This window comes from Ambystoma mexicanum, chromosome 9 (genome assembly GCF_040938575.1).
Source record: "Ambystoma mexicanum isolate Mex_15411 chromosome 9, UKY_AmexF1_1, whole genome shotgun sequence".
Classification (NCBI taxonomy): Eukaryota; Metazoa; Chordata; class Amphibia; order Caudata; family Ambystomatidae; genus Ambystoma; species Ambystoma mexicanum.
Window position 1 is genome coordinate 326076607 of NC_090931.1, and position 15635 is coordinate 326092241.

The 15635-nt window shown below is 46.5% G+C and overlaps 1 protein-coding gene across 1 annotated transcript in view; it reads right to left on the minus strand.

Annotated features, from left to right (window-relative positions):
- The window catches only part of MYBBP1A (MYB binding protein 1a), a 1153837-nt gene that overhangs the window by 579836 nt on the left and 558366 nt on the right, over window positions 1-15635 (minus strand). The window contains exon 14 of the mRNA XM_069614733.1: window positions 9924-10011. Coding sequence (XP_069470834.1) covers window positions 9924-10011 — 88 coding nt within the window. The remainder of the gene's footprint in view (window positions 1-9923; window positions 10012-15635) is intronic.

The window sequence follows — 15635 nt, forward strand, 5'->3', positions numbered from 1 at the left end:
TGAGCAGCCAGGCCTATCTGAAGAGGGGTAAATGTGAGCTGTAGATCTGCAGCAAAGCAATGAAATTCCCAAATACACGTAGCCAAGTAACACTTGCACTCAAGGTTTCAGTTATAAATAGTTAACATCAATTTTTAAATAAGCATTCTTTAAAAAGGGCAATATATGTAACAAGGAAATATACTTTAAAATACTTTTCCAGAATCAGCATAAGTTTAGTGGATACTCTTTAGAGATGCTTTTTACACACTTCCAACACCCAGAGGTGACTTCATACACAAGGAAAGTAATGGCATTTATATATCACTCGTACACTTTGCAGATTGAGGTTGTAGAAAGGAAAGGTTAAAAAAGAAAGAAAAAGGTTAAACGGGTCCTCAGGGCATGTAAGTATACTTAAATCTTCCAATGAAGTCTAGACAAAACCTTTCCCAGCAACAACAGTCCTAAAACAAGTTATCACCTCTGAGAGACAGAATATATTGAAGTTAATGGACTAGAAGAGTCTGCAGGGAGCCAGCACAGCCAGTCAATTGGAGCACAGTTTATGGAGCCGAGGCACTTCATAGTTAATAAAAAGTCTTGCACAAAGTTAGAGTTTTGTAGAAATCACTTGTAGAGTCAAAAGCTGTTACACTTGTGGAAAGCAGAGTTGAAATCAACTCTAACAAAAGTAGGCACTGCAAGTCTCAACTGAGAAGAGCAAAGCTAAAGACACCGAGGTAAATACCCCCAAGCCTGAACAGCACACCTCTGGTTTCTGAACCCAGCTGGATTCTGACTTGTTGCAGCAATACAGATCCTGGGTTCCTGAGACTCACTTGTGGGGACAAGAGGGAGGACGTCTAGAGGACTCCTGCAGCAGCAATTTGGAGGTCGTCGGCAGCTAGAGGCTCTTTTCGGACCAGCAGCACTTCGCGGTTTCAGCATGCAGTAAACAGTACCACCACAGATCTTGGATACCGGTTGGGCATCCTTCACTCCTCGAGTCCTGCACTCTGGTGGGGGGGGGGGGACTCTAGCTCTGGTCATCCTGCTTCAGGGGGGTCCTTAGGAGACTACTGGAGCTTCTGGCCGGATTGCAGACGTTGCACTCGATTACGCATGTCTCGACCCCTGGCACTCCGTTCATGCAGCAGCAAAGAAGTACAGCCAGTCGGAGAAGATGGTCCAGTGCAGTTCGTCTCTGGGTTAGTTGGTCGCACTAATCCAAGGGAAGAAGTCGTCCCTTCCAGAGCTTCTCTTGTCGATCAGAAAAAGCAGTTACAGCGCAGCAGCAGGGCTTCACCGGGGAATTCTAAGGTCCAGGAGGATGCAGCAAGCATTGTTCACGGTTTCCTCATCGGGTGTGCGTACCAGTGGTCGACACTGCCTCTAGTCCCAAAACGCTCGCCTTTTAAGCATGTTTCTCCCATTCATACACAGCCTAAGCTGTCAATTACACAGCAGGGTGGCTGTCTTGAAAGGACAGCCAAGCAGCCAATCAGGAATGGTTGCATTCAGTCACTCCTAGAGACAAAGGACAGGGGAGTTTCGGGAACCACCCTCACTTCCTGCCCTTCCAGGCACTCTGGAGTCAGAGGCGGGTTTCAGGACTGAAGCGTGCCAAAGGCAAAACTATCCAAGGGCTCAATCCTGGCCTGGGGCGTGGAGTAAAACCCAAGAAAGACCTCACAAACAGAAAATGGCGTAAAAAGAAGACCAGGCCATTTTGACAAGAACGGTCACCCATGGGTGCTATACTGCAGCTGAGGATTCAGCCAGCGGTAGAAAAGCACAATGGTAGGAAAATAAAACCACTGCCACCAGCCATTTAAAATAGTGAGGGTAGCAAAAAAACGTTACATGAGAATGTAGGATAAGGGGCTACTAAGTAACCCCCCCCCCAGCACTACACATGCAATGGTGTGTGCTGGACCTACAAAGAGAAAAGTTAAGTAAAGTCAATTTCACTTTACTATTCTTGCTAACAGTAATTCACACAAGAAAATGTATTTGAACCTTATGAGAAATCTAAAGGATTTCTCAGTGACACTCCACTGAGGGTTCTGTGTGTCACCATACAAAAAGTAGATGCCTATGGTGTTTGTCAGACTCCAAAAACAGTGGAAACACAATGCAAATCAGATCAAAACACATGAGGGAGTGAGCAAAAGGTCTCACTCATTCCATGGTTAAAATTAAAAAGTCCTAAAGTCCAGCAAAAGAGCTAGCGGTCTCTAAAGTGGGAGGAATTAAGCACTAAAATGAAAATTCTCTTTAACAGAGTGAGATAAAAGTATCCCCCTTGCACTGCACTTAAGATGCTGTGTGCAATTGTAAAAATACAAGAAGTCAATAGGGAAACAAAGTTTCCCAGCACTGACAGTCTGGAGGACTGATCAGTTTTCCCATAGCATGTGTTAGGCAAAGTGTGTATGCAGTACCCTTTGGGACCACTACACACAACTAGAACTACAGGTGTAAGCAAAACCAACCTTTGGTGTAAGTCTATACTACACAGTTCTGTGGTAGTGTTGCTGAGCAGCCAGGCTTATCTCAAGAGGGAATGTGAACTGTAAGGGTGTTATACAGAGGTCTACAACTACACATATTCAAATAAACTCTTCTACTCAAGGTTTCTTGGTAAAGCACTTCTTAATTTATTTCAGTCCGTTATAAAATATTCACTAGAAGCATGCAATCTATATCACACAAAAATATACTTCAGTACTTCACAATATCAGGTTCTGAGGCATTTAAACTACTTTGAAGAAGGAGCAAAAAGGCATACGTTAATAAAACAAATATTACAGTTACTCTAAAACAGTGCAAATAGTTTGAGTTCACCAGAGGAGTTGATTCAATGCAATAGGTTAGGCCAAAGTCAATGGGCTAAAGTCTTGTATAGGATAAAGCAGTTCTGGAAGTTAAACGGAAAAGTCTTTGCCAAATTTCTCAGAAGTAGTTTGCAAAAGAAAGATTGATATGTTAGGTCACGAGCTGACTAGGCCTGCAAGTTGCCTAAGTTTCAAGCACTTTCGCAGTGAGAGGTAAGTTTTCTCGGTCGGGTATTCACAGTACCTTACAATGAAGAAAAAGATGCAGCTGAAGACGTCTGTTCCTAGCAGTTCCTGCAGATCTCACTGTTCCTGACCCTCAGTTGTGGGGACAAGAGGGAGGACGTCGGGGGACTCCTGCACTGCACTGGGACTGGTCAAAAAGCTGGCAAAAGCAAAACTTTAATTCCGGAAGCTGTAATCAAGCACACCAACTGGTGTGCTTCTCCCTGGCTATTCGGTTTCCTGCAGCACTCTGAGGAAAATACAACCAGCTCCGAGAATGGTCTCCGGGTGGCTTACAAGTTGATTGGTCCCACCAACTCAAAGGGAGAAGTCCTTGAAGGACTTCTCTGTCGAGATGAACTTGGCGATTCGGACCTGCAGCTGGGCTTCACCAGGCAAACCAGTGGTCCAGGAGATGCAGCAGCCGTCCTCTTCCAGCTCATCTTCGGTTCTTTTGTTCCAGTGGTCGACTCTGCCTTCCAAGCCAAGAGACTTGCCTTTTATCCAGTTTCCTCCCATTCATTCCAGCCTAGCTGCCACTCACCCAGCAGGGTGGCTGTCCTTGCCGGACAGTCAGCCAGCCAATCACGCCAGAGTGCATTTGGGTCTCCGAGGAGACTAATCACAGGGAGTTTGGGCACCTCCTTCACTTCCTGCCCACCCCAGACACTTGGGCGCCAGTGGCGGTCTTCAGTCCTGAAGCCCGCCAAAGGCATCGGGACAAAGGGACCAAACCTGGTTTGGCACGCAGAGAGAAACTCTAGAAGGACCTTTCCGAAAAGAAATGGCGAAAAAAGACCAGTTTAAATAAAGGCGGCTCAGACGCAATCTTGAAAAACATGGCTCCTGCGATTTAACGCTACCGGTGTTTGCAGTCAGGAAAAATCATGGTAGTTCGTTGTAAAACCACTGCCACCAGCCATTTCGAGGGGAAAGGGTAGCGTTCGACTGCTACATGAGTTTCTAGACACAGGGGATACTAAGTAACCCCTCCAGCACCCTATTGTAAGATAGCGAGAGCTGGGTCTAGGAATTTGGAAAGACTAGTAAAGTCAATTTCACTTTACTTTCTCTGGGAAACAGTAGTTTATCCCAGGGAAGGTATTTAAACATTGGGACAGCCTGAAAGGCTTCCACGTGTCACTGCACTGAGGGTGCAGTGTGACAAATGAAGATGATGCCTATGGAGTTGTCTAAAGCTCCACAATCAAAGAACACAATAGTAAAACGCACATAAAAATCATGCGAGAGTGGGAAAAAAGGCTCACACTCTCTCCAGGAAGAAAAATCAAGTACTCAAAATTCAGCAAAGTTGCTGGGGGTCTCTAAGGTGAAGGGAATAAGCACATTTATGAGAATTCTCCCTAACAGCATGTGAGCAAAAGGGAAGTGAAGCTGAAGGCTGTACTTCCCTTCAAAATGTCAGGTACAGGATAAAAAAAAGAATGGGTTCCATAGGAAACTATGGAGGCAAAGTGGCAAAAAGCAACTCTTTAAAACACCCTACTCTGGCGTGTCTTCTTTCTTTCCCCACTGTGGGGCATCTTCATGCCCTCCCCACTCTGGGGTTTGCCTCTTTCCCTCTCCCCACTCTGGGGTTTCTTTATTTCCACCCCCACTCTGGGGTTCTTTCAGTCTCTCTGCAGCTCCTTTTCCTTCTACTTGCCACTAAGTGTTTCTTTTGAACTCTCCCCACTCCAGGGTATCAATTCATCCTTTCTCCCCACCCGGGAGTTCATTCAGTGTCCCTTCATTCTGGGGCTCTTCTCCTCAATGCCCATTCTGGGCCTTCTCTTCCTTTTTTCTCCCAAGTCTGGGGTCTCTCCGTTCTCCCGACTCTTTCTTACTCCACTATTCTGCCACCACACACTGGGGTGTCTCTGTTCTCTTCCCACTCCAGGATTTGTATCTCTCTTGCTCCCTACTCTGGGGTTCCTTCATTCACTACCCACTCCCAGGCTTTTTTTTTCACTTTCCCACCCACCTCACATTCCACTGGAGTCACTGCATCGGAAAGGGTGTGGGTGGGGGGCTTTCTCACCTTATTTATTTATGGATTTGTGTAGCGCACTGCAGCCCATGGGCATCAAGGCGCTGTAAGAAAATGTATGAAGGCTTGCTTCAGGGTTACAGGAGAGCGGCCCCGGGTTGATACAATTTGCTTAGTTACAGTGAGTTAGTGGACATGTTCACAGGTTGCATTGCAAGATACAGTACATAGTATGAGAACAACAGAGGGCAGAAAGCACAGTGCATGTTAGAAGGGGGAGGCCATTATACAAAGAAGCTGGTTTTTAATGCCTTACAGAAGGCCGCATGAGATTCAATCAATTTGGGCTGGGAGGGTGTTCCAATATGTCGCTGCCATGGTTGGGAAGCTGGAGCCACCGGCCGCACTCTCCGTGTAGGAGGGACAGTGATGTGATTGGCATATGCAGTCCTGGACGGTCTAGAGGATGTTTGTTTGATGATCCTTTGAGCTAGGTAGAGGGGTGCTAATCCATGAAGACATTTATGTGTGAGAGCCAACGATTTAAATAAAATCCTTTCTTAGACAGGTAACCAGTGCACCTGCCTTCTGACCCCAGACATGTGATCCCTACGTGAGGTAACCGTTGCAGCCCTTAGGGCATTATTCTGAGCAATTTGGAGTTTAGCCAGGTTCTTTTGGGACATTCCAACAAAGAGGACATTGCAATAGTCAAGCCTGGACCCAATAATGGCCCTTGCAATGGTGATGCAGTTCTCTTGTTATAAGAATGGCCTAACTGCATTGATCAGTTTAGGATGATAGGCTGCTGAGGACGCAATAGCATTAACCTGCCTCTCCATGGTCGTGCTAGGTTCAAGATATACGCCCAGTGTCTTGATTACTTGACACAGTGATGGGTATGTTATCTATTGTGAATGAACAGTACTGCTTGTCCAATTTACCCAATATGGCTGTGGATCCAATTAGCAGTAGTTCAGTATTCTCACTGTTGTGACAAAGCCAATTTTCAGCTATCTAGGATTGAATTGTGGAGTAGATGAGGTTGAGGGTGTTCATATCAGAAGGATAGTCAGAGGGATGAGCACCTGAGTGTCATCTGCATAATTGGCATATGAGATGCCCATGGCGTAAAGGATTTGGAAAAAGGGCCTGGTAAAGAGGTTATAGAGAGTCAGGGCTATGCAGGATCCTTGTGGGACCACACATTTGACTGGACTGGGGTTGGCACTAGAGGTATCAGAGAAGACCTTCATCACTCTTTCTTTGAGGAAAGATGATATCCACTCACAGGCCGTTTGGGAGAAGTTGGCCGTGGAGGACATATTATGAGAGTGTTTTATGATGACCCAGAACAAATGCCGCTGAGAGGTCGAGAAGGAGGAGAGCCAGCTTACCTACGTCTCTCAGGTCATCAATTACATTTTTAAAGATCAAGTAATGCCGACTCAGTGACATGCCGTGGCTGGAAGCCAGACTGGCACAGTCCCAGGAGTTGGTTATCTTCCAAGAATTTCTGAACTTGCAGGTAGGCTGCTTTGTCCAGAATCTTTAGGAAGGGGACAGTGGTGATAGGTCTGTAGTTCCCTGGGACCAGAGGGTCAAGGGAGGTTTTTTTAAAAAAAAAAAATGTTTTAAAGTAGCGGACGGACCCAGGCCTCCTTCAATGAAGTCGGGACCTGAGCAGAGCGGAAGGATGAGTTGATGAATGCGGTGATGAAAGGGGCGAGGGCAGGAGCACAATCCTTAATGATGTGTGCAGGGCAGGCATCCCCTTTACAATTGGAGGGTTTGATGGACCCGATAAAGGCAATGACTTCTGTTTCGCTCATGTCTGAGAATTCAAATGCCGGTACATCCTTACAAGCAGATGCTGTGCGGGGAGGAGTAGGACAGATGTCTAGAAGAGGGAATATGGCTTTTTGGTGAGCTAGAATTTTGGAATGCAGAGTGTCCAGTTTATCTAGCATAGCAGTTTGAATAGTATTGCACCATGACTTGTCCTTTAGGAGGGTTGTGGGAGTCTCCAATTCCCTGAAGATTGCAAAGATTTCCTTCGTCCCAGACTTAGCGTTGTTGATCCTAGTATTGAAGGATGCAACTTTGGCCGGTGTGATGGCTGTTTTATAGTCTCTAGTAATGGCCTTGAATGCTGCTTTGGTTTTTTCATTCGAGTTTTTCTTCCAAGTGGCAAGTGAAGCCCTTTTATTTGAGCGCAAGTCCATTAGTACTTGAGTGAACCATGCATTAGAATGCTTGGTATTCTTAGCCTTTTTAAGGGTAAGAGGAGCTATGGTGTCAACTGCAAGAGTGAGGACCTGATTAAAGGAGTTAGCCAGGAGGACTGGGTCATTCGGAAATGGTGGCTGGAGGGCTGGTGCTAGGAGATGTGGGAGAAGATTCTCTTTAGTTAGCTTCCGTGGGTTTCTAGAGAGCTGCTGGTAACGTGATATTGGTTTTAGTGTAGCCAGTGGCACTGGTGATGTCTAGTTTGATGCAGAAGTGGTCAGACCAAGGGATGCCGGATATGTATGGGAGAATGGGACAATTATAGTGAGCTACCCAGTCCAATGTGCGTCCTCTCACGTGAGTGGGCTTGGTAATGGCTTGGATAAATCCTAATGTGGTTAGAGATTTTTGTAGAGCAGATGTGTGTGCATCATTTTTGCCATTCAGACCGAGATGGAGGTCACCCAGTAACACAACTTTGGAAGTTATTTTGAGTTTGTCTGATAGCGCGTGTATAAGGGCATCTTGGAAGTCAGTGGAATGCCTGGAGGGCGATAGACAAGATGCAAGGCAATGGTGGAAGTGGGTGAAGCCTGGAGTTTAATATAGATATAGTCGGAGTTATGGCCTAGGTCACCTTGAATTATCCTGATGTTGAGTGCATCTCTGGCAATAACGGCAACACCTCCACCCCTTTGGCCAACTTGATCTTGACTAAAGATAGTGTACCCAGTAGGGATGGCCAGGGCGAGGGGAGTCCTGTAACCATGTCTCACAAAGAAAGAGGAGGTCCACATGGTCACTGGTGATCATGTCGTGCACATCAAGAGTGTAGGCAGGGATGGATCGGGCATTCACCAATGCACATTTAAGCAGGGGTGTTGCGCTACTATCCACAGGCAGGGCACACATTGCTGGAGGGTTAGCAGGCACAGCGACAACATGTTCACTCAACACAGTAGACATTGGGGCAGTGGGCAGCATAGCATCATATTCAGCATTAACAGTTGTATGGGTGGCAACAATATCATTACTCACAGTAATAAATGGCGTAGTGGGCAGTATAACAGGATAGCCAGTATCGGTAATTACAAGAGGGGCAGCAGGCGGGTTGCTCAGGAGCTTGCGAAGAGCAGACAGTCGAGGAGAGGTTATGTGGAGCAGCTGCAGGAAGCAACGGAGCCTCGGCCTGGACATCTTGCTGGTGGAGAACGGGTAATCGAGGCCTGGGTAAGTGTGTTGGCCTTACATGTGGGATGGTATGCAGAGAGTGGCGTGACTGAATGGAATGAAGTGGCCCATAGTGGGACGTCTCGCAAACGTCATCTGGAGGTGGGCATTCCATATAGCGAGTAACGGTGGGGAAGTGCAGCAGCACTCAGCCGTAAAAAGGGATTGGAGGCAATCGTTCCTGTTTCCAGCGAAGTAGCTGGTGTATGGGGGTCTGACTGGGGGGCATTGCAGATCCCTTACCTATGATTGGACAGCACGGCACAGCTTATGGCAGCTCTGAGCAGCGGAGAGCTGCAGAGAGGGGAGTCGGCCTTCCCTCAGCGGCTTCGCATCGCGGCACGCTTCCCCTCAATTAAAGGCAGGAGGGGAGGTCGGCGCGAGGCTCAATCAGGACCGCCAGCACTTGTTGTGGTCATGGTATCCATGGCTACCACAACGGCGGCCATTTTACGGGCAGCACGCTCCTCGTGGCCCGCGGGGGATACAATGAAGATCTCTTGAATCAGCTGTTCGGCAGCTGCAACAGCGGTATCCTGGTGCTCCCCTCTCACATTGGAGCTGCAGAGAGGGGCGTTGCCTTTCCTCTTGGCCAGTCATTGACAAAAAATCCCAGTGAGTCCAGCAGCTGTGCTGAGAGGTTCAGGACAGAGGGTAAGATTTGCAAAAAGTAAGTCTACCCAACACTTGTTTACATGAATGCTGATGCCCCCTTCGCAAAGGCACGGCTGATAAACAGGTGCTGTCTTTGTACTGCACAATATTTTGCTACAAACTACGAGTTATCAAGCAGCACATCCCTCCTACATATCGTCTCCTGATGCATGTCTGCATTCTATTTAGAAGTTAAACAGCCCCTACATTTTGGAATTCTAGTAAAGTGATTGATAGGGTGCACACCATTCTCTTTGGCATAGTTAACAGCCCAGGGTTGATTGAGGCTTTGAGGAGTTTCAAAGTTCACAGTTGTAAAATGTAAGAAGTGTTTAATCAGCGATCAGAGTTTAACAGGTGACAAAAAGGTAATGTGATAACTGGCCCCTCAGCTGGCATGTTGTGTGTGCCAGGCCCAATTTTCTCAGGACAACACAAAGTAATCCCTGTAAATGTAAAATGCGATGACCTGCCAAAGCCAAAACTGTAGACTTTGCCAATGCTGATTTTAACTTTCTATGCAAACTTGTTTAGTGGAGCAACAAACCACCAAGAAATGCCATGTCCGATGGGCAAAAAGTGCTTATTAAATGCAGCTATCATAGAAACCTCAGCCGCCCTTTTTAGTCTTAATAGCAGTCTTGCAAATGGAGCTAAAAGAGGTTTGTTTGGGTTCAGTTTCCCATGTATATCGATTTTTATAAAATAGGTATCACACACTTAAAACAACTAAAGTATGGAAGACTATACAAGGCCACACAATCTTTATTTCTCACCATCTGTGTTCTTTTTGGGTTTCTTGCTCAAGGCCTTGTCAATGCAGTTCTGCAGATCATTCAAAAGATCTACGCATTCCTCTGGGTTCTAGAGTAAAAGATGACAAGTACGGTTTTAATTCAACATTGAAAATGTTAACATTATGTAAGCACACCATTCTACATAAGAAAAGCAGCACAGTGTAAAGTAATGGCAGAAACTTTCAATCTCTCCCCTCAAAAACCAGTCGAGGACTTTGCAGTAGTCTGTAAAGGCACTAGAGCAACCTAGAACATTTCAAGGTTACCAGCTGTGAAAAGAACCTGCAGGAACAGAATCCTGCTATGGAATTCCAGAAAGGCCACCTCCATCCTAAATTTCAACACCAGAAGACCCTACTGTTCTTAGAACATCTCATCAATTCACGGATTGCTCCACTCAACCCTATACTCCCCTTCTAGAGTTTAACCCTCCCCTAGCACCACAAAGTCATCCCAGCTCCTCTGCTACCCCAGCACCCTTCTTGTAACCCCCTCGGTGTGTCCCCCTTGTACAGTGCTCCATTGCTTTCCAGCTAGGTTTGCACTTTATAAATCCCAAACATTCATACAAACAGGCCAACCAACATTCACCAGCTGAAAGACTGCTCTTAATTTTAAATGGTTACATATGGTGAATTTGCTGGTTAGATGTTGACGTTATCAGAAATCATCAATCACCAGAGTAGGGAACTATTAGGTAAGAAGGTTCTCTTTGCATTGTCCCGCCTGTTAGGGGAGTTTTTCTAAAGTCTACTTGAGGTAAGAGACTATAAAACTATCACTTGGTATACAGGTCCCCAACTCTTATAAGTCTGTACTACCCAACACATTTGGTAGAATGGCAGAGCAGTCAGGCTTTCCGGAGGAGGATATGAGCTGTAGGTAAGTACACTGATCCGAGTCAATACAACAGTCCTAAGCAACTCCTACTCACTGGAAGTTCTATTAAAATATATTTATTTTATATACACAAGGTAGGTAAGTAAATACTCTTCTAGACTAACCAATACACATAGGAACCATTCACAATACTTTTCAGATGAGACTTATTCAATTGTAGTTGCTTGCTACAATGACAGTTGTACCGCATTACTAATAGTGCAGCGCACACGCATAGATTATGATCTGAATGCCATTACCGTTTATCTGTAAAGTCACAGCAATGTCTGTGGGAAGGGAAAGGGGATTTATTGACACAAACAATTCAGTTATTATTAACACTTTCCAAGGCTAACGCTCTGCAAGTCCAATCCCTAACTATCCAAATGTCAGTGTAGCAGTGGAACAAAGGTCTTATGCAGCAGCTGGAAAGGCAAAGTATACTTTAGTCACTTAGATAAAAAATACTTAGTAAGATAACAAGTTATAGGGACATTGCGAAGGACACCCAAACTCATTGCAACGCATTCCAGTCACACTGGAGCGACTCTTCAGCTTAAGGTAAGTTCTACATTTAGCCCCACAGTACCTTAGGTTAGAAGAAGCAAACATAGCTGTATTCTCTCTTGTGCAGCAGCAACTAATCTGGTCTCCCGATTCCTCGGTCTGGTGACGAAAGGAAGGACTCTGAATGGGATGTCATAGCAGTAGTTACGAGAGAGAACCCTCAGATTTCTTTTGTCTCCAAAATCGGTCTGCGGTTTTGGCACTTTATCAGCTCCAACAAAGGACAGTTATTGACTGGTCGATCTTATTCGATTCTGCAGTCATGCACTCTAATGAGGGGGCTTAGATGAGTGGGATCGTGCCTCTAGAGGTCCAACTAGAGCTCGCCAAAGTTCTGGGTGGATTGTTCCTCGCAAAGATGTTGCATTGCAAATTAGTTGGAGGTCCCCTGGTATTTGCGGTATGCAGCCCTGGAAGGACAACACCTCAGGGATGGCTCGATCTGCAGTTCGTCTTGGGGCTGGTTGATCCCGCCAGCCAAAGGTAAGGAGTCATCCTCTTCGGAGCTCCTCTGTCAAAAATTAAAACGGTGGTGATGGTTACTGGAAGGATCTGCAGGCATCACAGAAGCACTGAAGCCTAGGCGGGGACAGCACAGGGTTCCCACCAAAGGCAAAACTCACACACAGACCTCCCCTCCCAGAATGGTAGAAAGGCCAACAAAGGACAACCACACGTGGAATGGTGAAGAAACAAAAAGAAGCCACCATGTTAGAACATATGTGCCTCTATTGTGTATAACCGAGATTGTGAACACAGTCTGCGGTAATAAATAGCACAACAGTTGGTAGAACACATCCACTGCCACCAGCCATAACTGTAGGGTTGTCGCTTTGAATATGAAGTCACAGGAGCAGAGAGAAGGGGGATAATAGCTATCCCCTTAGTACTCCACAAAGGTGGTGTGTGCCAATTTATCATAAGAGTTTTAGGAAGGATACAAAGTATCCCTCTATCCTTAAGACTGTAGATTTTAAGGGTAGTCAAAGAAAACAAAAGGAGAGCCCAAGGTGTTCCCAGTAACACTGCACTTAGGGTGCTGTGTGCTGCAAAAGTGTAACGGATGCATTTAAGAGATATTGAGGAAAGCAGACTCCATAAGAGAAGGTAATACAAAAAGAACAGAGTTACCAAAAAGTCAGAGTATAAGAATGAATGAGGGGAAAACTTCTCCCCTCATTCAGGATAGAAAGAAAGGTTCAGAAGTCCATCAAAATGTGCTTGAGATCTCACTAGGAGAGGGGATTAAGCATAAAACTGATACATCTCCCTAATACCACCAAAGATCTCAAATGAACCCACAGCATATGTCTGTGTCGCGAACACCTGGTAACTATTTTGGGGAGCAAAGCCTTTTAAGCTTAATTTCTGTATAGTTAATTTATTTTGGGGGCACTGGTGAGTGCTTAAGGCCATCATTTCAAGGGAACTGTTTCCCACGGTCATGTATTTTTTGTGCTGCTTTACTATAGCACAAACCACCCTACAGTGGAGTTCTGCAAGATCCCTTTGTATCCCCTTTTCCCTTTGGTATGCTTTTATGATGTGCCCAAGAAAGGCTGGTGGAAGTGTGTAGTTTTTTTTAAAACTCAAAATGGCTTCCACGTGTGGTTTAAGCCCCGTCATGCGGTCATCTTACTTTTTGGCAATATTCCTGCCCTCTTGGGTCAGGGAAGTTCATATAAGTGCATGTTTTTCACAAAGTACATCTGGACTCCTGGACAAATGCCTTTGTGGAACTGGACTTGTTAGGACTGGATTTGGGGCAATCTCGCCCCAAAATACATCCTTCCCAGAAGTTTGTGATACCGGTCAAATGTGGGTTTTGAGGCTGTGCATGACTGGACAGCACAACTGTTTGAATGGAGCAAATCATTTCCATCGGTGGGGTGTGGCAACCCCCAGCATGGATTCTGGATAAGAGGCTAAGGTTTGGTGTCATTCAGGTGGTCCCTCACTAAATGGAACCAAGAGTTTAAAGACAAGAAGACTCCTGAACACAACCTAGAGGACTGCTCATTGCCCAAGCCTTACACTGGTGCCTGCTGCTTCCTCTCGTGCAACTAGGGAAGAAGCTCTGTGATTTCCTTCCTTCCTTCCCTGGACTGGTGGGAGAAGCTGGTTCTTCATGCTGCAGCAATGCGCTGCTGTCAGTGAACTTTGGAAGTGGCCTTGGACCATCCTGGGAGCTGGCCATCCACTGACCAGACCGGTCTGCTGCTAGGGTCGCTACGCTGAGCTTGAGCATGCAACTCTGTAGATGCTCGACTGGTGGGAGAGGAATTAATCTACCTGCTGCTGCTCTCAACTACGAGGAACAGCTTTTTGTTGACCGTTTTATGCCACCGGCACCACCTGTTGGGCCTGCAGACCTCAGAACAAGGTTTCTTCGCCAAGCTGCTTCGCTCGATGGGCCCGGGCGGTCTGTGACCTGATGGGTCTGGCCTGTCCAGCTGCAAGTCTGTTAGAGCAGTCCCCGAAACGGAGATCTGCACCACAGTAGTTAGACTAAATCCTCTCACCAACTTCAGCCACTGCACCTGCAACCTCGAGACACCGATCAACGCAACCAATGACTGAAGTGTCCTGGCCCTGGTGGTGGGCATCAAGACAAGTTTAACATGCGAGTAGGTCTACCACTGCTTGTGCCCCCATCCCATAGGAATTGCATTGGTGCAAAGTCCCCCCCCCCAGCACCACCCATACATGGCCGTGCTCTACAGAGTTCTAGCCTAGGCCCCCCCAGTAACCCTATGTGGTGGAAGTGTGTGTGTGCGCGTGCGTTAGAGTGCGCGCGCGTCAGTGTATATTACTACACATATGCACGATTAGGGCCCAACAGTACATTTTCATACTTGTTGCTGCTTTATTACATGGCTGCAGATGTTTTAAATATTTAACAAACCAGCCCCTAGTCTCCTGAAGACTGCCAAAAACAAGAGAGGGGGGGGGGTCCTGGGAGTGCCTCTGCCAGACACATTACGAGAGACTTACCCAGAGTCTTTAGCTCACCATCGTTCACAGAGAAATACCTAAAACATATCAGTCTTTGTCCTGCCCTAGGGCAGTCCAGCACCGAAATGCTAAGCAATTCGCCTCTGAACAAGAATACCAACATACGTGTCTGGTTGGACCTCATCAGTAGGGTGGAGCTTTGTAAAATTGAGTCGGACCATATGACTTCAGGAGCCATGCTGCCAAGTTCATGGAGTGTGGTTGAGAATGCACAGTTTTCCCCTGTGTGAAGTCAATAGATTTTTCTGGCACGGGTGTTTGATGGGATTGCACATCGCCAGCTTGTGCAGATGTGGATACCATGGCTGCCTTGCCCACATGGGAGTAACTAGGATGAGCGTCATCTGTTCTCTGTAAATCTTGTCCACTACCTTGCTCATTAAAGATGTGTATTGGGAGGGGGTGGGTTATGGGTGGGTGGGGGGGTAGCATAATCAAATTTCCCTGACCAGTTCATCCATAGGGAGTTCCCCCTTGGAGCCTGGTTGGGGGAATCTGGAAGCAAAGTCTGGGCATTGCTTGTTATCTCTTGTAGTGAATAAGTCTAGCATGGGGTAACCCCACTGAGAGAAGATGTGGTTTCTAGTTGCCACTCATGTTCTTCTGGTAGGGGATCTCTGCTCAGAGAGTCTGCTAGAGTGTTGAGTACCCCTGGAACATGATGGGAGGATATGAACATCCCCTGTCCTAGTGCTTATCTCCATACTTTCTGTGCCAGCTTGGACAGACTTGGAGAGTGTGTGGCCCCCTGCTTGTTGATATAGAACACTGCAGTGGTACTGTTGGTTAGGATAATGTTTGAAGTGCTTTGAATAATACTGCTAGGAGTTCCAGTAGATTGATGTGGTTCTGTGATGCAAGTCCACAGACCAGGTGCTATGTAGTGAAGGTAATGTGCTCCCCAGCCGGAGAGTGATGCTTCTGTTGTAACGATCGCTTGCACTGCCGGGTCATGGAAGGGTTTTCCCTTTAACAGGTTTCCCTTTGTCCACCAGCGTAGGTTTTGTACTGGTGTTGGCGAAACGACCACTAGATCGTCCCACTGAACACTTTCTTGAGACCATTGTTTCACCAACTACTCCTGCACGGGGCGCATGCGCAGACGAGCGAGTGGGACCAGGTATATGCACTATGCTATCATGCCTAGTAAACGCATTGCTTTGCGTATGCTTATCTGGGGACCGGCTTGGTACAAAGGCATTTGCCTTAGCATGTTGTGAACCCTTTCCA